Genomic DNA, 22,556 nt, shown 5'->3' with positions numbered 1-22,556 from the left:
GTCCCCTGATTTAAGGATTGACTTTGAGGTTAAACCAGCAAGCTCTCTGCCCAGACCAGGTGGTAAGCTCCCTGAGGGCAGTCCCTCAGCTCCGCACACTGTACACGGGGCCAGACCCACGGGAGTCCCTTACTGCACCCCTGCCAGCAAAGCCTCTGACGTGGGACCACGTTCCGTGGAGCAGAGGACCTGTCATTCTTTTCGCACGTGGGCATCTTCAGAAGCGGGACCTGCTCCCGGGACCTGCAGTTTTTCTAGGAAGAAAACTGTTTCCGCTGAGAGAAGATGTTGTTGATGATCTGACCTGGGTAGGCTGACTGGTCACCACGGAGAGAGGCCCCTTGTGAAGGTCAGGGTCAGGCAGCTGAGTTGGGACCCTGACAGACGCCACGTTGGAGAGGGGGCTAGAGTGGGTCTGAGAGTCTCTCCCTCCCACCCTCTTCACAGCCCTCCTCTGTGCCCTGCAGTCTCCTCCTCCTCCCTGCAGGGGGAGGGGGCTCAGTGCTTCTCACCGGTGCATCAGGCTCCCTCCCCCCCACACCCGCTCACACACACTGCAGCCTCTGCTTCCTCCCTGCAGGGGGAAGGGGTTCAGTGCTTCTTACCCATCAGGCTTCCCACACACACACACACACACACACACACACACACACATACACACACTGCAAACTCTGCTTCCTCCCTGCAGGGGGAGGGGTGTGGGGCAAGGCTACAGAGTTTGGACAGGTTCAAGCCCTGGACTGATGAGAGGGCACAGTCCTCTTATGGCCACGTGCAAGTCCCAGCTTGGAGGGCAGAGCCTCCCAGCACAATGATAGCCAACAGCTGTAGTCGTGAGCTTCAACCTATGGTCCGAGCACGTGGCCCCACGCGTCTAAGTGATATAGGCTGCAAGTAAACAAAGCTTGCTCAGGTGCATGTAATTGAGTGGAACTGAAATGAGAATGCTGTAAACATCTTGACCACGCCCTTACTTTGCCTCGTGGCATCTGCTATACATAACGGACACATGGTGCTGCTGGCTCCCCATCAGGGAAGCAGCGCCCCCCCTTTCATTCTCTTGTCTGTCTTTTCTCAATCCTTCGTCGCCCCCACTCGGGTTCACCCTTGGCTGTGCTGGCGTGGCACAGAGGGGGCCCAGTCCTTCTCACCCAGTAGGCCTGTAAACCCCCCCCCCCCCAACACACACACACACACATTGCAGCCTCTGCTTCCTCCCTGCAGGGGAAGGGGGCTCAGTGCTTCTCACCCAGCAGGCCTCCACCCGCCACACACACTTCCAATGGCTTTTGTAGCATGCAGCCACCCTGCCTTCCGTCCCAGAAGGCACAGCAAGTCCCTGCCCACGGGGCTCAGAGATAAGGGGGGGAGGAGATGCAGGTCTCCACTCGCAGCCCACTCAGCAGGAGCTATGGGGACATTGGTCTTGGCCAGGGTAGTAGAGGCAGTGAGCTAGAGGTAACATGTCTTCTCTTCCAAGGAAACGTGTTCACTAAGACCTGACTAGGTATTTCCTGAGTGTCCTGAGAAAGGCTGGTCCCCTAGAGGCACCTGGGAAAATGGGTTGTGTGGAGGGTGTTGGGTCCAGAGCCCGGGAGGAGACCCAGAGACTGTTAGTAAAGGTATGGGATGCTGCCATCTGTCCTGGGGGCATTTGGCCGCACACGTTTAGCAAACCCTCCCCCCTCCCCCCCTAATTTGAATCCTTTGGATGTGAACCCCTTGGGGAAACTCTGATCTAACTAAAGCAGTGGTGGTTGGCACACAGCTGGCCTTCCAGCACCAGGACGAGCAGGTCATCAAATCCAGGGGCAGAGGGGTTTTTGGCTCCTTCCACCACATTCCACAGGTGGCTGCCCCCTTCCTACCGAGGCCAGGGCCTGGCCAGGGGTCTTCCTGCATCAGGACCCCCGCACCGACCCAGCCTCTTCCCTTCACAGGCCCCTGGGGAGAGGAATGTCTAACACCCTTGGATAAGCTCCTTTGGGGCCAAGGCTAGTCCCTCCCCCGAGCCATCTGTAAACACAAGCCACCTGAAGGTCTGAAATCTGTCCCCCGGCCCTGCTCCGTGGAGGGAAGCAACACCAAGACAACGTCTCCCATTACTTTTCTTAGTTGATTAATTCCATCTCAGTTACCTTCAGCAAAGGTGGTGCTGGAGGCCCCCGAGGCTTCAGAGGGGAAGGAAGGCTCGGAACACGGAGCAAACACTGAGCAAGGTCCTTGTGGACACGTTTGAGAAACATATTGACTGTTGGCCCACCACTGCTACTGTGCTGGCTTCCAAGGAAGTGCCTCTCTGGCTTCTGAGAGTGCTCTGCGAGCTGAGCAGGGAGCATGTTTACCCTCTGGGGAGGGCAGGTGTGTGAGCTGCTACAAGGGAGGGCAGAGATGGGGCGGCTGGAGAGGAACTTTGGGGACTGAACTGTCTGCTGGGGAGACTTGGTGACCTTGGTACTGTCGTTGACCTTCTGTCTCAGCCTCCCATCCCCTACCCCGAGAGCAGGGGCAGTGGCAGTACCCACCTTGTGAGCGTGTCATAAGAATCAAAGAAAGGCCGAAACCGGTTTGGCTCAGTGGTAGAGCGTCAGTCTACAAACTGAAAGGTCCCAGGTTCGATTCCGGTCAGGGGCATGTACATTGGTTGAGGGCACATTCCCGGTGAGGGGTGTGCAGGAGGCAGCTGGTCGATGTTTCTCTCTCATCGACATTTCTAGCTCTCTATCTCTCTCCCTTCCTCTCTGTAAAAAATCAATAAAATATATTAAAAAAAAAAAAAAAAGAATCAAAGAAAGAACACTGAGTGAACCTGCACATGGCCAGCACCTGGCAAACATACGTTCTTCTTACACACACCGCTCAGGAGGGCTTGGGAGTTCATAGTCTCTCTGTTTTTGAGAGAGGAGGTGGAATGGATGCAATAAAATTCGGAATCTGACCTCCAAGCTGACCCTCCTGGCAAGATTAGCTGCCCCAGGGGCCTAGCTACCTTGTGTGGCATCAAGATGTCAAATAAAAACTATAGCCTCACCGCCTGAGGGAGCCCTGGATTTCCGAGGATAAGCTGGACTTGAACACGGAGACTCCCTTCGTGCTGTGATTTTGTTGTTAATCCTCACCCATGATATTTTTTCCATTGATTTTTTCCTTTATTATTATTATTATTTTTTTTTTAGAGAAAGTGGAATGGAGGGAGGGAGGCGGAGGAGGGGAGAGAGAAGCAACACGTCAATTGGTTGCTCCTTGCACGTGCCCCACCCAGAGACGGGGATCCAACCTGCAACCCAGGTATATGCCCTTGACTGGGAATCGAACCCGTGACCCTTCAGTGCTTGGGCAGACTCTCCCGTCATTGAGCCAAACCAGCCAGGGTTGTCCTGTGATTTTCAACAAACTTCAAAATAATCTCCCCTTGACTTGCGGTCAATTCCTGAAATTCCACCATATCAATCATGCCTTAGCTTGAGGCTGTTATTCCATTTGGGCACCACGTTTAAAGTGAGCCCCTACCTGGGCACCTCAGGCAGAGATAGAGTAGCGGGTCCCTGTCTCGGGCCTCCCCTACTACAGACTGTGGAGGTGGAGGTGAAGGGGTCCAAGGACACAAAGGCACTTGCCAGCTAGGCCAGGCAGGGCGGGGGAGAGGGGGGGGAGGATCTTCAGTAATCTCCCCAGATTTAAAATGAAAAAGTAAATACCTCTCTTACAGGTTGCCCTGAGGTCACTGAGCAAATGCTGGCGAAGTCTCTTGTGTAGAATGCTCAACAAATTATTAGATTCCTTCCCCACTCTAAGCCGTTCCCGGTTATTTATACCTGGATGTTATTGGGGGGATGGGGACGAAGGTTTGCCAGGTGGGAGGAGGAAGATGAGAGTGCTGCCCTCATACCGGGTCAGGGTTGGGGGCAGTAAAGGAAGGCTTGGCGCTCAGAGATCGACTTCTCTGATGTTCTCCCCCTGAATGGGTCACTCCTTGATTCCCCTGCTCACATGCCCCCTTATTTAAAGACCTTCCAGACCACCCACCCTATCAGTCTCCTTACCCCACCTCATTTTTATCCCCGGCACTTCCTCTACCAGACATATGATACATTCACATGGTCAGCTGTCTGTCCTACTGAAATGGATGCTCCATGGCTACAGGGACTTGGTTTTGTTCACTGCCAGGATCAAACCTCCGCCTGCCAATTATTACCCAATTTAGCCTTGGTCAAGCTGTTCGCCTCTCTTTTTTCACAGGGTCATTTTGATAATTAAATACACTAATAATAAAGCAGCGCTTGGCACAATTCCTGGCGTGTTGTAAGTGCTCGTTAAATGGCAGCTATAGCTATTAGTGGTTCTATTCCAGTAAATGTTTACTTCCTGTGGGTCCGCCATCTGGGGAAGACCTCAGGCTACTCAGGGATTCATCTCAAGTGGAGCTAGAAATAGAGGCCTCCACTAACCGAGGAACCGTGCAAGCACAGCTTACCTTCCAGAGCAGGTGACGTAAACATCTCTGGGACACTGGTTCTTAAACACGGCCACCCGTGGGATCACCTGGGGCATTTTAAACATTACTGATGCCTGGATGTGCCTCCCGAGATTCTAATGTGAGCAGGGCAGCAGGTGGCCTGAGCATCAGAACTGTCTTAAGTTCGCCACGTGCTTCCAAGGTGTAGCAGGTCTGAGAGCCAGGTCTCCAGGGCACCAGGAGATTTCCCCCTAAAAGTCAGCGAGACATGTCTGCTGGCGGCACTTAATGCGTCCTCCTAAAAGGAGCCATTTGCTCTCAGGCCGACCGGCCCATTAAACATTAAACACTGCAGCCCAGCAGGGCCCACCACTAAAGGTGGCTGTTGCCTGGGATCGGCTTCCTAGGGCTCGAGTGCCCCACAGAGGAAAGCTGGGAGACCAGCAGCACAAGCAGATGGGGAAACTGAGGCTGGAGCAGCCGAACTCAGCCTTCCCTCCACCCACCTCTAATCAGCCCAGCAGCTGGGCCTGGCGAGGACGGTGATCCTGGCACAGCTCCGAACACAAAACATGTTGTCATGTGTTTGAACTGTAATGGAATTGAGAGTTCGTGATTGGATCCCGGGAGGATAAGGTCCAAAGGTTGTCTCTGCGACCGTTGAGTTCTAGTTGAATGAGAGGACCACCGCATTTCAAGAAAGTGCCTTTTGAAATGGGGCCAAATTGGCCCGGCCGGCCGGCCTGGCTCAATAGTTGAGTATCAACTTATGAACCAGAAGGTCATGGTTCCATTTTCAAAGCACGTGCCTGGGTTGCAGGCTTGATCCCCAGTAGGGGGCGTGCGGGAGGCAACCCATCAATGATTCTCTCTCATCATTGATGTTGTTATCTCTCTCTCCCTCTCCCTTCCCCTCTGAAGTCAATAAAAAACGTTTTTAAAAATATAAAAAGAAGCCCAACTCCATTGCTCTCACTTCTCTGCTGTTTAAAAGTAAGGGAAAGTACCTTGCGCTGAGGGATGTAAGCCTGTTGCCAAAGGCCAAGTACTGTCGGATTCCACTTACAGAGGCACCTGGAGGAATCAAGTTCCTAGAGACAGAGAGTAGTAGGGTGCTCGCTGGGGGCCCGGAGGAAAGGAGTTGTTTCTGTTTTCCGAGGTGGAAGGAGTCTGGAGGTGGAGGTGGTGATGGTTGCACAACAATGTGAATGTACTCAATGCCACTGAATCGCACACTTAAAAATGGTTAAGATGGCCCTAGCTGGTTTGGCTCAGTGGATAGAGCATTGGCCTGTGGACTAAAGATCCTGGATTGGATTCTGGTCAAGGGCACATACTTTGGTTGCAGGCTCCTCCCTGGCCCAGGCCCTGGTGGGGCTCGTACAGGAGGCAACCAATAGATGTGTTTCTCTCACATCGATGTTTCTCTCTGTCTTTCCCTCTTTCTTCCACTCTCCCTAAAAAATCAATGGAAAATATATACTCAGGTGAGGATTAACAACACTAACACAAACAAAACAAAACAAAAAACGGTTAAGATGGTAAACATTATGTTAGGTGCATTTTAACACATTTAAAAATAAATTACTTCTTAAAAAACAACTCTTTCATAAATTTTTAAAAGCAACGTGAAAACCTGGGGGCTGCAGGAACTTAGCTGAGCCTTTGGTTGATTTCCATGGAAACCTGGGAAGATCGGGTGAGTGTCAGAGCCCGGAATGAGAAGAAGGGGGGCAGCGGATCAGCATCAGCGTCTAGGGCACCTTGGAAGTTAATGAAAACTCGAGGCAGCTGATTTAAGGTGCTGTTCCCTCGCCCCTGTGTATTTTAGCTGCATAAACAGAAGGTACCAGATGACTTACAAGTGACTGTGCAGGGCTGTTGAGGTGGTGTGTTCCTTCCCTCAGCTCAGAGAGCGACTCCCTGCTGCCTATTTTCATGGAAACGAGTTTCAAAGAGTGAGTCTGGAGTCAGCAAGAAGAAAGGCTATTCGGCTGCGGCTGCTGCGTTCTTCCTTTTTCAAAGGCTTCTGACATGTGCCTGCTATGGATATTAGCACAAGTAAACATTATACCTTCAGAGGGAGAAGACGGTGGAGAGGGAGGCCAGCGATTTCTGCCTAAACTGGGCCTCTGGGATGCTGATTTCTCCTATATATGGTATTTTGATGAGTGTAACACAAAACATCAACCCCTGCTATAGGTCAGGTTGCTGCGGGGTTACAGAAAGCTGCCTGGCCATGAGCAAGGCAATCGTGAATCTGGGGGGCAGGGCATTGAAGATCATCGCCTTGTTTGCCGGATGCAATGGAATCTGCATTTAACCCAAGCCCTTGAGTATTCGCATGCACCCCCAAGTCCGAGCAGCTGTGCTCTGGCATCCACCAGGCGAGTGGGTATTGGCACGCCTCCCCCTGAGGCTGTCCATTCCGTGATTAGACCTCTCTGCCTGACTAGAACCCAGTCCCCTGCCTTTGGCAGCTCTGGTGGCTGTCGGGGGCTCTTCTGTGAAGGGGAGTAGAGCCCCATATTCAGACAAAGGTGCTACATCCACACTGCCTGGGGCTGAACCCCGGCTCTGCCCCTTACAGCCTGTGTGACTGGGGGTAGGTTTCTTTTCCTCTCTGTGCCTCCATGTTCTCACAAAAAAAATGACTATAATGAGAGTCTCTACCTCGGGGGGTTGTTGCAAGGATGCAATGAGTTAATCTATATGAAGCAGTTATAGCGGTTTGAGGAGTTCAATAAATGCTAGCTATTAGAATTATGTACACTACATAGCTATGTCTCATACCTCTCACCTGTCCCCAGATCCTTCAAGAACAAGCTTAACTCCTTGTCTGCACGACAGCCTTGCAAATGTCTAAAGCAGCTCTCCTGGCCCCACCCATGCCCTCCGGGGTGAAAGTGTCCAGTCCTCACCTCTTGGTGTGACATGTCTTTGGCTGCCACGGCACATGCACCAGGCATGCTCTACAAGAATCACAGCACCCATGCAGCAGCCCCACTCACCCCTAAGGCTGCAGGGTGACTTCTCCACAGCCCGATTCCTTTTTCACTTGACCCAGTTTTTCTAGATCAGACAGGGGTGCATATATGCATTCCTATTCCCATCCAAGGAAGCGTGGTGCCAGGAGCATCCCTGAGCCCCTTAATCCCCTGCTTTCCAGAGAGAATCATCTTTGCTAGCAGCCCCGCTGGCAAGCCTCTCTAGGCTGGGAGTGCAGAGCCTGCAACAACTTGGCTGCATGAAAGCCCCTCCCACTGTAAGACTGGGCAAGGGCCCTACCACAGCCTGCATGGAAATGCCCATCCCGCCCAATGTCCCTCCTTCCTCCCTCTGCAAACTTCATTAACTCCAGTGGTCTTGATCGGGCATCTAGAAGGGTTCTGGAATCTAGAGAAGGGTTGTGCATAAATTAAATAAGAGTCCAGAAATGAAACATACTTTTGAAAGGCATATTAGGGAGAGTCAGTGAAGACTTAGCTAAAGGAACTAAGTTCTCTTTGTCTCAGGACCCCTTGCTTTTTATTAACACAATTTGTCCTAAGGCAAGGTGGAGATATACACATCAAAGGCCGAGGATTCATACACAAATCCATTGTCAGATTGGTGGAGTTACCTCTGGCTGTTCAGGTGTTTGGGTAGGAGGAGGCAATAACCTCTAGATTAAGATGCCCTGAGCTGTCTGTCAGCAAGCAATCATTTAAGGCTTCCTTTTCAGGTTTGGGGAAATGCCTTTAGCCATTCTAGATGATTCAGCCCTGCTGAGATGCTGGAATTGGCTTCCGGCACTTCATGCTCCCTTTGTTCTTCCTAGGGTTCTCAAACTGGGAGGGGGCTTATTGAAGATGTACATCAGTGCCAGAGACAGTTTGCTCAGTGAATGGTCAGCCCACAGACTGAGGGGTCCTGGGTTCGATTCCGTCAAGGGCACTGGTTGCAGGCTTGAGTCCCAGCCTTGGTCAGGGTTCATGTGAGAGGCAATCAATTGATAAGACTCTTTCACATTGATGTTTCTCTCTCTCTCTCTCTCTCCCTTCCACGCTTTATAAAAAACAAAGGAAAAATATCCTTGAGTGAGGATTAATAGAAAGAAAAAGATGTACATCAGTAGCTTTGGGAAGTTTGCACATCTCACAAGCAGTTTCCCTGACTCTGATGCAGGGGGTTTTTGGGGACCACTAACGCTAAGCCCCTGTCCCCATTTAAATTCTCCCCGTGGCTGTGAGCAGCCAGGAGATGCATTATCATTAGTGGGTGGCATCGGAGGCTTGCAATCCCAGACCCATGAGGTCAGGCTCCAGACGGTGGAGGCATTGAGAGGGCAAGCCCCACAGAAGTGGACCCACCAGGGCTGGCTGGTTGTGGCAGCAGAGGGGTGCCCACCTTCCAGGGTGAGTTTGAGCGAGGTTGGCCTGAATTTCCTGCAGGCACCTGGGACGGAGTACCCCTGCTTCTTCTGTAAAAGGAATGCTCAGAGCTTCACTGACACCTCCCCTCTGAATCTGCTGTGGGTTCCTAATTACCCTCACTCAGGGCAGCTGCTTCTAGACTATTATTTCAAACACCTTTGAACCTTTCAAAGTCAAAGCCTCCTGTCGGCTGTACAGGACCCTAAGAGAAGAGCTAACTAGAGAAATAGCTGAAGAAATCCCGAAGGCTCCTGACAGGGTCTAGACACGAAGCTGTGTCTGACTGCCTCCCAGCGGCGCCTCCTCAAGAACCAGCTTCTCCCCAGGAGCACCGGCTTCTCCCCAGGAGCACCAAGGGACCAGGGGGCAGAAGGAAGGGGCAGGGCAATTCCAGTCTCCCTCTAGTCCAGTGTTTCCCAAACTTTTCACATATGTGTACCCCTTCTATAAGTTTCGTAACGCTGAGTACCCCTCGTACTCATGAGAACGTAGAATTAGGCGCAGCTAAGCACGGTGCAGTGCATATCCCCACCAAACTCCGGTGCAACGCATACCCCCACCAAACTCTTCCCGTACTCCTGGGGGTACGTGTACCACACTTTGGGAAACACTGCAGTAGTCTGCTGAGAGGGGCCGTGGAGAATTGCAGTGTTGACTTCGTGTCTTCTCAGAGCACATGGTCTTAGAGCTCACAGGACAGTGTGTCCTGCGTGGACCAGCTGCCTCCCAGCCTGCCCTGGGAGAGCCCCCTGCAGACCAGGTCTGATCACTGAAGATAGGGCCCTCCATGTCGAAATGGAGCTGAAACTATCCTCCCACAGGCTCAGCAGGAAAGCCAACTAGGGATTTCTGGGAGCCAATATCCTTACTGATTTATGAGCCCTTCTGATAAAATTGAGTCTCACCCAGCCAGCACGGTGTCAGTGGTTGAGCACAGGGCACATGCCTGACGGGGGTAGATTGCTTATCCTCTGTGCCTCCGTGGTTTGCACGCTTGATCCCAATAGGGGTGTGCAGGAGGCAGTGGATCAATGATTCTCTCTCATCATTGATGTTTCTATTTCTCTCTCCCTATCCCTTCCTCTTTGAAATCAATAAAAATATATATATTTCTTAAAATGGAGCCTCTATTCCTGGGTATTTTTTTAAAGATTTTTTTTTTTTTAATTCTGGAAAATTCTGACTTTCACCCTATCTACTCAACTGAAACTCCTCTCTTGAATTTAGGTCGCCAGGAGCGTGTTGTGGACCCCAGCGCCTTCCTGCTCAGACTCCCCACCCAGGAAGAAAGCCACTCTTTGATTCCCCTGCCCCCCCCCCCCCCCCCCGGGTCCTCTTGCTTCAGAGCCAGGCAGAAGGCACTGTACCTGCCCAGGTTCCCCTCTGCCCCCTGGCTTCTGAAACACATCAGCAACTCCCTTTGTTCTCACAAGGGGCTTGAGGGACAAGCAACCATAGGGAAGTAGCTGTGGTAGTTAACAGATATCTAGCAGGTCCTTGGTTTTCATTCAAATGCAAGAAAGAGCCAGGAGTTCACTTTCTCAACCACTGTCAAGGTCCGGCCATAATTCTGACCTAGGGGCAGCCTTGCCCCAAAGTACATCTTCCTTTCACTTTCAGAGCAGGTGTTTTCAAAGGATTTCCCACCCTCAACCCCCACCCCCCACCCCCACCCCACTCCTCAGCCCCAAAGCTGCAGATCCGCAGGTGTTAATTATGTTAATTATAGGGAATTCCATTCCTTAAAAGACTGTTTATTTACATATCAAGGGAAACTTTCCTTAAGTCCCCTCCCCTCTGGGTGATCTGGGTTTTAGTCTTCCTCTGACAGTCTCAGCCTCCAACTCCGACTGGAAAATAAAATCAGAGACAGCCTTTAGTTACAGCCCGCCCATGCAGAAGTGACCTTCCTTCCACAGGCCACCTGGCTTGCCTCTGTAATTTTTAGGATCAAACTTCAGCCCCTGACACACTACTGTACACACAACATGGTGAGTCTAAATGCATTACGCTAAGGGAAGCAATTAGATTCAAAAAGCTTCCTGGTGTGATTTCATTTACATGACATTATAAACAGGGCAAAACTGGAGTGACGAGAAGGGGCTGTGGAATTGTTGGAGATGACAAAACTGTACCCTAAAAAGGGCAAATTTTATTGTATGTAAATTATACCACAACACACCTGACCTTTTAAAAGTGACTTCCATTTGCCAATCCTTTTTGGGACAAGGCAAGGTATCAATGGGTGTCAACTGCTGTGAATTTCCCACCCACCTTTGAATGTGGCACCTGGAACTCTCTGGAAAGTCAAGCATGTCCAAGAAGAGGGTCAGTGGTCCCTGCAAAATGCCTGGGGTTTAGACCACAGGAGACAATCCTTGTTTATTCATTAATTTATTCATTCACTCACTCATTCAACATATTTTTTGAACGCTTCCTAAGAGGCAGACTTGGGACTAGGCAATTTGGACATGACTGTGAACCTATACCAGCTGCTTCCTGTGAGAGGCATAGAGTCTAGGGGACTGGAAAGTGGGCAACGTCATAGAAGTAAAGAAACAGTAGCAAACAGGACCCATGGAGCTCCCGGAGGGGCATCCAATCTCATCCCAGAGAACTGGGAAGCTCCTGAGAGGAAGCTGGCCTGAGTGGGCATCAGCCAGGTAGACAGCAGGTGTGAGGGCCTCCATCTGTAGGATGCACACGTGTAGATGCCAAAAGGAGAGAGAAAGAGGGGTACATCCAAAAACTGTACGGAGTTCATGTCGGTGAGAGCTTTGAGGCCAGAGAATAGCTTTGCTGTAGTCATTTCCCGTTGGGGGGGGGGGGGGTAGGGGGGGGAATGTCTCTTTTCCTCTTTGTTCCAACAGTTTGAGGCCCTACACTGAAAAAAGTTGTGCCACAGAGGAGAGGAAACTGCTGTCCTAATGCAGGGCTCTCAGAGGCTTTAAACAATAAATCTTTGCTCAACAAATGAAAAGATTTCAGATTAACTGATCAAAAGCTCCTGGGTACTTGGGCTTCTGAACATTGTATACGTTTTAACATGGATCTCTGATATACTTTCTGCATCAGTAAAAAGGCAAATTCAAATGCCAAACGGAGGATTACAGCAACAACCAAGATCATCCCTAGAACCTCACATTAGAGCCCCTCGATTGGAATTGTCTCACCTTGAATACCAAACTGTCTATTTTCTCACTGTAGAGAGATTGCTCAGTTGATCCAAATGGACATTTCCTGGATTTCATTGTTGGGCCAGCTTTCTGAATTATATAGAGAATAACTTCCAAATTGCTTGGCTATGTTTTCTTTTCTGTGCTAAAACACCTAGGCCAGTGGTTGGCAAACTCATTAGTCAACAGAGCCAAGTATCAACAGTACAACGATTGAAATTTCTTTAGAGAGCCAAATTATTTAAACTTAAACTTCTTCTAATGCCACTTCTTCAAAATAGACTCACCCAGGCCCTGGTATTTTGTGGAAAATCCACACTCAAGGGGCCAAAGGGCCGCATGTGGCTTGCTGACCTAGGCCATCACTATATCTTGTGGGGAGGGATTCCAGCCCAGATCGGAAGTCACTGAGCAATGGCTGAAATCAGCTAGCACATCTATCCCTCCAGAAGGCACTGTGTAGAACTCCCAGAATCCTCGGAGCAAAAGTTGTGTCCACTTTGCCATTAGGTCTGCTGTCATATGCCCTTGGCCTGCATCCGTTATGAAGATAGCCTTATTCGTTTTCATCAGGGTCTTGGCTCTGGCGTCGTAGCTGCATTGATTCTAACCACTAACGCCAAAGCAACTGGCTTGCTTCCAAATGTATGTCTGTGTCTGAGATTCAGACGCTGGGTAAATGAAATTCCAGTGTCTCATCACTATTCTGTTGATGGCGATAATGAACTGGAGTATGGCTCTTACTTATCCATCTTCTTACTAGACGAGGTCAGATTTGTTTTGCATACTTGCATCAAGCTAGGGCAGGATATCATTTCTCCTAAAATATTGATATCCTGAATTCCTTTCTACAGAGGAGAATGCCAGGGCCTCCTGAGACCCTCCCCCACCAAAACCTTTGAAACCCACAAAGAAGCCTGAATCCCTACAGTCAGACTTCTGTTCAGTAATACTTCTTCCAGATCCACAGGAAAGGATCAAGGGTGAAGGAATCCTGAAAGGGGTCCTGTCTCCAGGTGAAGATAAATGAGAAGAGGTGTGGGAGGGAGGGAATCTGCATGACAGATGGATGGAACAGGATTCTGTCTTCCAGGGTTATCTGTCAGAAGGCTTGGTAACGAAGTGGTACCGCTCACCACGCCTGCTCCTCTCCCCTAACAACTACACCAAAGCCATCGACATGTGGGCTGCTGGCTGCATCCTGGCTGAGATGCTCACGGGGAGAATGCTCTTTGCAGGTAAGCAGCTAACCACTCACCTTCTTTCTCCTCTGGTGTCATTCTAGACAAAGGGAACTGGGTGCACAAGACATGCTAGCCTTTCTCTTTGAAGTAACCTCTGTGGCTTTTATGGCATTGCTTGGAGGCACCTTTCTGTCTGTCAGTCCAGGCAAAATGCTAGAGACACTAAAAGTAATCTTTTAGGATAGAACTTTCACGATCAAGTAACCACTTGTATTCCAATACCTTGAGGTTGACCGTTGAAAACACCCACCCTACATTTCCAGCCCCTTCCTTCTCTCTCCCTGCCACTCTAAACAGTCGGTCTGAAGTGCCTATTTGGAGAGGGGTCCCCACCAGGAGCTCCCAGAGTCCCTGAACTGACCCTCCATGAGCCCACTGAGGGAGAGGCCAAGGGAATGCCTTGAGGGCAGACCCTGATGCTGGAGGCCCTTTCTGGGCTGGCCTTCACAGCATTCGCATGTACTTAGTACCACAAGGGGCGTATGGGGACACACGAAGAGCCCATCCTGAGCCACCAGCTGCTGGCAGACTGGGATCCATGGGAACGGGGGGCGAGGGGGGGTCCGGAGAGGCCCTCTGAGCAGCTGGATGAGTCAGGGGGCTCCTTGAGGAAAGCGAGGCTTGGTGAGGATTCACTCGGGTAGAGGCAGTGGAAAGGCTATTCACACAAAGGCAGAAAACGGAAGGAATGAAGGTAAGAGTGAAACAGAAACTCAACACACCTTCTACCCAAAGACAACTCTGAGCCTGGAGGTCAGAGCGGGGTAGTAAGGAGGCAGACTTGTGCATCCCAGCAGTGCCAGAGCTCGAACACAGGCTCAGTGTTGTCTGGGAGTAGAATAGAAGGTGCGCTGAGTTTCTGAGGTGATAAAGACTGACGCTTTTACAGATGAGAGAGGTATTCGTTCCCAGCATCCAGCATGATGCCTGACAGGGAGACGGTGCTCAATAAATAATTACTTGTCAAATGAATGAGTCCCTGCCTCCATCCTGGTCCACGCATTGGGCGTAGCCTGCCTTCCTCCCTCTGCCCAAAGGAGCACAGAAGCAGTGTGCTCAGGACACATTCCTCTCCTCATTGGAATCCTCCTCATTGGAAACCAAGGGGTCAGGCTCATTCCCAGCCTTGAAATCACTTGCTTGCCTAGCCCGGTAAAGAACATGCAGAGAGGCCAATGGGAAGGGGCCCTTGGAAAGCCTCGAGCCAGGCTGTTCTCGTCACTTTGGTGCTGGCTGCCAGTCTTAACAAGACTGCTCATCCCAGAGGCAGAGGCATTTGACAAAGCCAGACCCAGAGACAGTAAGCCATTGCTTCTAGTCACACAGCAAGTTAGTGGCAGGAGGAAGACCAGAGCCAGGGCCCTGGATCCCAGCCAAGGCTGACCCCTGCCCTGTGTGGCCCCTCCCAGGCCTCCTGTTACTGCTGTGGGGCTTCCACACACCCAGTCCCTTGGGCAGCACACTGATCCACCTGGCATTTGCCTCCCCAGGGGCTCACGAGCTGGAGCAGATGCAGCTCATCCTGGAGACCATCCCTGTGATCCGGGAAGAGGACAAGGACGAGCTGCTCAAGGTGATGCCCTCCTTCGTCAGCAGCACCTGGGAGGTGAAGAGGCCCCTGCGCAAGCTGCTCCCCGAAGTGAACAGTGAAGGTACCTGCGCCCACAGCCAGGCCCGCATCTGCAGGCTGCACTCTGCGTCCCTTGGGGGCGGGCCAGGCAGTGTCCTTCCAGAAGGACCAAGCAGAGTCCTTAGCATACAAGTGAGGGCCCCTGGCAGTCAGCATTTGGTGTGGCTACTTCCAGATGATTAGCCCCTGGAATGTGGCCAGCGGGCAACTTCAAGGCAGTCATTAGGGGTCCTCCATATTCCACCCCTGATTTGCCTCCTTTTCTTTCTTGTCTTTCTCACTTGCTTCCTCCTTCTCCCCCTTTACTTTTTCCTCCTTGGAAGGTATGGTGTGGTGCTGAGAACATGGGCTTTATCAGCTTGAGAGCCAAAGCCAGGCTCAATTCCTAGTTCCACCAGTGAATGTTGAGCTGTTGGGCCTTGGACAAGTTTCTTAACTTCTCTGCATCTCAGTTTCCTTAACTATAAAATGGGCACGTAGGGTCATTATGATGGGTAAGTAAATAGGACCTGTAAGGCCCTGGCATAGGGGGTTCCTCTGCCATCTTAGATGTTACATTATGATTGGGCCTCAGACCTGTCAGAGGCTTCCCGAGGAAGCTTCTACAGCCGATTGTGAGAGAGACCAAAATTCTCAAGGCTCAAATAAGATTTGATCATTACTTAAGAAAAAAGAAATTTAAAAGTTTATTTCTCACCCTGGCCAGTGTTGCTTAGTGGTCAGAACATCTGTCCTGGACTGAAGGTGCTGGATGGCAAATGACTACTGACTGCTCAAGGCTTCCCTCCCCATCCCAGGTTCCAGATGCCAGGACCTCCCCTTGGTCCAGCCACTAGAGGGGTCCTCAGCCGGGTGATGAAATATCCTGATGGTCACAGCCCTCCCCCATCTGACCGCACCCTCCCCGCTGGCCAGGCCGCCTCCCATCGCTCGTACACAGCGCCAGCTTCTCACCCTCGCCTTGTCAGCCCACATCCATTTTCTCCCCCATCTTCGAGTTTCAATTCAATTCCACAGACATGGACCGAGTGCCTCCTCACAGTCCTTCTGGAGCAGAGTACAGGCAATCGCATTACTCATGGTTCCGTCCGTGTTTGCCAATTTGCCCGCCTGCTGATATTCATTTTAAATCCCCCAAATCAATTCCCATCGCGCTCTCACTGCTGTTTGCTGGCACACGGGCGGACAGAACAGCCAGAAACCCGAGGGGGCCCCCCCCGTGCACGTGCCCAGCTGAGGCCCACGGAGGCCACGCCTGGGTCTGGTGCAGCCTCACTCTGCAAACAAGCATCCTTTCCGGGGCCTCTGCAATGCCACCTGTGTGCATGTTAGCACTTCTAAAAACTCAGGTTCGTTTTTATTGATTTCAGAGAGGAAGATGCAGGCTGTCTTTATTTGTGAGACCTCCCAGGGCAACATATGGTGGGAGGCCCGCTGGACATCAACTAGGAGCTCTGGCCTGTCAGGCCCTGTCCCACCCGCCTCACCTTCGTCACCTTCCTCTCGGGGGCTGTTTACTGCTGGGAAGCAGGCTCCCAGCTACCCCAGCAGCACTCACCCCAACACTGGGAGCAGGTGGAGAGATCCCCCAGCAGTATCTCTCCATGCTGGGGTATCCATGCCCCGCTGCTAGTTTGGACGGGCTACTGAGTTGTCCACATGGATGGTTGGCATCAAGCATTGCCAGCAAATGGAGATTAAGGCAAACTCTCTTCTGCTGACCCTTGTCCCTGAGTGAAACCCCTTGCAGGTCCCACGCTGTCTCCTGGGGGACCCAGTGGAAATGAGCCCCAGGTGCCCATAGGGGAACCTGCTCATAGATACACCCTCTGCTGGCTTCTTGCCACCGCCCCGCCCAGTACATTTTGGGGCTCACCTCCAGGTACTGACTTACACCTCAATTCTTGTCTCTGGAGAAATCAACCTTAGGCAGAGTTTAGCCCTGGGCCTCCTGTCACCAGCCATGACCTTGAGCATGCCCCTTTCCCCCTCTGGGCCTCTCTTACTTAGATTTGTGGGTCCAAAAGCAGCATCAGCCCCAAATTTGTCGCTGGATTGTGGTGAGGATCATGAGAAAGAAAATGACTAAAAACCTTTTCACAAACGGAAAAATACACAGGACTGTCGCCACGCTGCGGGGTCTCCTTCTCAGGGCGGCAGTAGCAACCAATGATGACCTTCCTATCTGGCTTCGCTCCACAGCCATCGACTTTCTGGAGAAGATCCTGACCTTTAACCCCATGGATCGCCTCACCGCCGAGATGGGGCTGCAGCACCCCTACATGAGCCCGTACTCGTGCCCCGAGGACGAGCCCATCTCCCAGCACCCCTTCCGCATCGAGGATGAGATCGACGACATCCTGCTGATGGCTGCCAGCCAGAGCCAGCTCTCCACCTGGGACAGGTGTGGTGCCAGGCGCGTCCAGCCCTGGAGTCTGGAGCCCCCGTCCCAGTCCTCCCATTGCTATTTGCCTCTGATTCCGTGTGACCTCCCGCTCTGTCTCCCACATTGTATAGTCCTGGGGTGCTTTCCCCAACTTCCCTGCCCGCCTTGCCCTCTCCCATGCCCTGGCACTCAGTGCAGGAGCAGCCTGTCTGACATGTGGCCCAGGGCCCTTCCCTTGGCACCACGAGCTTTCCTCCCCCCTCACCTCCCAGGCTCAGTACAGTGTTCTGCCAGCGTTGAATGAGGGCCCCCTGCAGGAGCTGCCTTCTGGCGGGCTGGGAATTTGCCCGGGAAATGTAAACTGCAGCCACGCAAGGCAGGAGAGCAGTGTGGATTTACCGCCACACAGCACGCCCCTGTGCTCACCTCCTCTGCGCCCCTGCAGAGTGCCATTAGGCAGGGTACCATTCCTGGCATCGCCCATTGGCACAGGAGGAAGCTACAGAGCAGAGAGGGTAGAGATTGGCTGGCATCATGTCACACAGCTGATATTTGGCCCACCTGGGTTTCTCCCCAATCTGCATCCCTGTCAGACACTGCTAAGCCAGTGGTCGGCAAACTCATTAGTCAATAGAGCCAAATATCAACAGTACAACGATTGAAATTTCTTTTGAGAGCCAAATTTTTAAAACTTAAACTATATGGGGGAGATAAGAGATCAACTGAAGGACTTGTATACATGCATATAAGTACAACCAATGGACACAAAACTCTCGGAGGGAGGGTATGTATGGGAAGGGGGGACAATGCTAAAATATGTACACAGATAATAATTTAATTAAAAAAATAAAAAAGAGAAAAAAATAAAAAATAAAAAAATAAAATTTAAACTATATAGGTAGGTTCATTGTTATTAACTTAATTAGGGTACTCCTTCAATGGCACTGTACGTGTGTGCCCGTGCGTGGTATTTTGTGGAAGAGCCACACTCAAGGGGCCAAAGAGCCGCATGTGGCTCGTAAGCCGAGGTTTGCCGACCACTGTGCTAAGCAATCACAGGACTCTTTCCTGCTAAACTGGGCTGGGGATCAGAGTCCTCTCCACACAGTGTGCCCTGACATCACTACCAACGAGTCAGAGTTGGATAGAAGTTTCTTTGTAAGGGAGATACTTTCAAAAACAGGTACTTTGAGCAGTCTCCATGGAGGTAAGGCATCTATGATCTCCTCGGTCCCGTCCTGGTCTGGTGGTCTTAGACCACGCAGCTAACCGCTGCGTGGGCTTCGCCATCTGCATTCCTGGGAGCCACCGCTGATCGCTGCTCAATCCCGGACTAAAGTTGAGGGCTTTGCAGCGAGGACTCCGAGGGGGAGCCACGCTGTGGTGGGAGTGTGACAGCAGTTACATGCGTGGCAGAGGAGCAATTCCTCCTCTTCAAGCATGTGACAGTGGATGGGTTTCAGATGAAGGAGGCAGCAAGGGAAGGCCATGCCCCATTGCTAGTTTGGACAGGTTACTGGGTTGCCCAGGTGGATGGTTGGCATCGAGCGCTGCCAGCAAATGGAGATGAAGGCAAACTCTCTTCTGCTGACCCCTGTGCATGGCCTGCCCTTGACTGTGGTCCCTGCAGCCCCCCAGCCTCCTCAGGGCCACAGTATTTAGGAACTTACTGGAAAGTTAGCTCGTGAGGACGGGGATTGTGCTGTTTTGTTCACTGCTGTTCTGGCAATGCCTAGAACAGGGCCTAGAACAGAGGAGGTGCTCAGGAACTGTGTGTAGGGTAGTGAATGGGTACCAAGAACACCAGGGGAGCCGAAACCTGTTTGACTCAGTGGATAGAGCATCGGCCTGCAGACTGAAAGGTCCCAGGTTGGATTCCGGTCAAGGGCATGTACCTTGGTTGCGGGAACATCCCCAGTAGAGGGTGTGCGAGAGGCAGCTGATCGATGATTCTCTCTCTCATCGATGTTTCTAACTCTCTATCCCTCTCTCTTCCTCTCTGTAAAAAATCAATAAAATATATATTTTTTAGAGCCCTGGCCCCTCGCCATTGCCTTGTCCCATCCCCCTCCCAGCTTGCAGCGAGGTGGGGACCGGAGCTGGAGGGATGGGCCAGGGACCCAATGCCCGGGTCCGTCTGCACCCTTTGCAGGTACCCCGTGAGCCTGTCATCCGACCTGGAGTGGCGGCCCGACCGGGGCCCGGACGCGAGCGAGGTGCAGCGGGACCCGCGCGCGGGCTCGGCGCCGGCGGAGGACGTGCAGGTGGACCCGCGCAAGGACTCGCAGGGCAGCTCGGAGCGCTTCCTGGAGCAGTCGCACTCGTCCCTGGAGCGCTCCTGCGACTACAAGGTGGGCTCGCCGTCCTACCTGGACAAGCTGCTGTGGCGCGACAGCAAGCCGCACCACTACTCGGAGCCCAAGCTCATCCTGGACCTGTCGCACTGGAAGCAGACGGCCGGCGCGCCCCCTGCCCCTGGGGCCGCTCCCGGGGCCGCGGGGGCCGGGGCCGGGGCCGCCGGGGCGCGCCGCGAGGAGGACGAGCCGGCCAGCCTCTTCCTGGAGATCGCGCAGTGGGTGCAGAGCACGCAGGCCGGCCAGGAGCCCGCCAGCCCGCCCCGCGAGGGGCCCGAGCGCCACCCGCCCGCCTCCCCGCCCGGCCGCCCGGCCACCGTGGACGGCGGCGGCGCCAGCCCCCAGTTCGACCTGGACGTGTTCATCTCCCGCGCCCTGAAGCTCTGCACCAAGCCCGAGGACCTGCCGGACAGCAAGCTGGGCGACCTCAACGGCACCACGTGCATCCCCGAGTGCCCTGCAGACCTCGTGCAGGCAGACCCCTTCTCCAAAGAACGGTGGTGAGGCCGCAGGGGGGCGCTCCATGCCCCTGCACCCCTCGCGGGAGGCCACCCAGGGCAGGCGGGCCTGGCGGGAGGAGGCGGCCTCTCCCCATGGCCCCTCCACCCCCTGGGGGTTAGCAGGACACAGGAAGGATCCGAGGAGAGCGCGAGGAATGTCCGGTCCGTTTCTTAAACTGCCTTAATAACTAGCCTTTAACCTCTGGGAGCGGGTTTAAACAGGAGCCTAGTTTGGGGGTTGATCACTTTCCCAGCGAAGAGGAGGCCCTTGTGAGTCTTAGGAAGCAGCCTGCAGGCCCCACCCGGGTGGAGAGAGGCCTCAGAACCTGTCAGGCTGGTGCAGACACCCACCGGCCCAACCAACTGACAGACACGGAAGGACAGTGAGAACGAGAGAATCAGAGTCCAGCCAGGATCCAGGGGTCCCAGTGTCCCGGCCCCAGGCCAGTGTCTGTCAGTCCACTACACAATGTCTTCCTCCGCTGGGGTCCCGCTGGCTTTTAAGCCAGAAACATTAGTGCAAGATGCGCCTTCCCTGCCCATCACCATGTTCTTTTCTTCCGAGCGATGTGTCTTGTATTCCAACATTGGGAACTGAGCCAGTTTCTTTCCCCGAATCAAGCATATTATTCCGGTGCCTCAAATACATGCTTCTCATTGGCCAGGCCCCTGTGTTTGCCTCACTCCTGAAGGACCTGAAATCCTTGTTTAGATCAGATCAGTGTGGGTCTGTGGGTAACAGGACCCATTCTCCCAGGCCTGGGCATGCACTTCTCCCAGAACTTCCCGTGCGCTTCCCTGACAGGTGTGCAAACACAGACACAGCCCTCATTCCCAAGGCCTGTCACACGGGTGAGTGTGAAGATAGCAATTCCATGAATCCCTCCAGGGCCCCCACCCCCACCCCCAATTAGGGGCTCACCATAAAGCAAATGTTAGGAGAGAAGATTTCAAATTAATGCATCCCTATCAGGCTCCGTTCATACTGCCCTTGGTTCTATATTTAACCCCTGCAAAGAGCAGGCCCTGAAGAAGTGCATTGGAGAGCGAGTGGCCTGGGGTCAAGGAATCCAGGGAGGTAACAATGTGAGAAAGGGGGAGGGGAGTGCCACCGTGAGGACCCTCGGGGGTCAGGCAGAGGTATCGCCACCTAGTTCAGGCCAGGATGAGTTTGGAACTTGCAAACCCAGAGTGCCCTCGCACCCGGAGCCTGGGGTGATGGTGTGTGGGCACAGCAGACTCTCTGCAGACGTATCGTGCCGTTTCCATCACTGGTGTCCAGCTCCACCCTTCTCCCGCCCCCCCCCCCCCAACACGCCCAAAGACACCCACAGGAAGTCTGGACACTCTAAGCGGAAGGTCCCCCCGTCTTGGTCTTGGCTGTGTTCACCCTCACCTTAACAGCACCTTAAATCTAATCTGCTAAGTAGGATTTGTACATTGAAACATTCAACATACTAGAAACTTATATTTAAAGACAGAATTAATCACATTGACCGATTTTTAAATGGAAAATATGTACATATGAAGTATTCGGTTTTTTGTGTTTTTATTTTAAAGATAAGGAAATGTACACTGCTCCTCATGTGCCATTTGTCCTCAAAGGGCGGCTTTACATTTTTGGTAAAGGAACAAGCTGCTGACCCTGACCAGAAGTTCATATATAATTGTTATTACAGAGGAATTGTTATTACTATTCAAGTTTTAAAAAAAATCTATTAAACATTATTAAACTTGATCAGGATGGGCCAAATAAAGTTATATTGGAACATGAATTCATTTGTTCGTCTGCATATTATCTTATTCATTCATGTATGTTATCTAATCTTGTCTTTAGCTGTGGGTGATCCATCGAGCCTGGCTGGCTTCTCCCTGCACCTGTGAAGGCTGGTGTCTAGAGGGATTGCAGTTGGAGGAGAGATAAGAACCTACACAGATTGATAATCAGGAAAGCGATTCCAGAATCACCTGGGTTTGGCCTGGTATTTATAGGGTAGATTTTAAACGAAATCTAGGAGCCAATTCCAGACCTTTTGACCAAGACTCACCCTTTCCTCCAGTGACGAAAAGGTGCCAACATCTTGAGATCTGGGGGAGCCAGCCACCCAGAAATATCAGCCTGAGCCACACCTCACAGAGGCCCGAGATTCCACCCATCTGAAGTTCACCCTTTTGTAATACCTGTGTCAAAGCACTAGCCCAAACTTCGTTTCTTACTCCACAAGTATAAGTGAAGACAGTAGAGAGGGTTTTAATAATTGGTTTCTGTTTATTTTGATTTCCCTGAAAGACCTTTTGATTAAAGGAATTTTCTACTGTTGACATGCATCTGAGCCAAGAGGAGCATCCTGTTAAGCCAATTGGGACTCTCTCCAAAGTGTCAGTGGAGAGTAAC

General features: G+C 52.2%; 1 protein-coding gene across 2 annotated transcripts in view; it reads left to right on the top strand.

The window, feature by feature from the left end:
- Positions 1-21,936, top strand: part of MAPK4 (mitogen-activated protein kinase 4) — a 36,421-nt gene extending 14,485 nt beyond the window's left edge. The window contains exons 2-5 of one of the 2 annotated variants that reach the window (XM_084888933.1): positions 13,141-13,285; positions 14,782-14,943; positions 17,124-17,325; positions 19,460-21,936. In XM_084888933.1, coding sequence (XP_084745059.1) covers positions 13,141-13,285; positions 14,782-14,943; positions 17,124-17,325; positions 19,460-20,165 — 1,215 coding nt within the window. In that variant the 3' untranslated portion in view covers positions 20,166-21,936. The remainder of the gene's footprint in view (positions 1-13,140; positions 13,286-14,781; positions 14,944-17,123; positions 17,326-19,459) is intronic. The other variant, XM_084888934.1, reaches the window with a different exon arrangement.
- Positions 21,937-22,556: the final 620 nt, after the last annotated feature.

This window comes from Pipistrellus hanaki, assembly GCF_964339955.1.
Source record: "Pipistrellus hanaki genome assembly, chromosome: 6".
Lineage (NCBI taxonomy): Eukaryota > Metazoa > Chordata > Mammalia > Chiroptera > Vespertilionidae > Pipistrellus > Pipistrellus hanaki.
The sequence above is the reverse complement of the archived record's forward strand: the minus strand, read 5'-3'. Positions and strand labels throughout refer to the sequence as shown.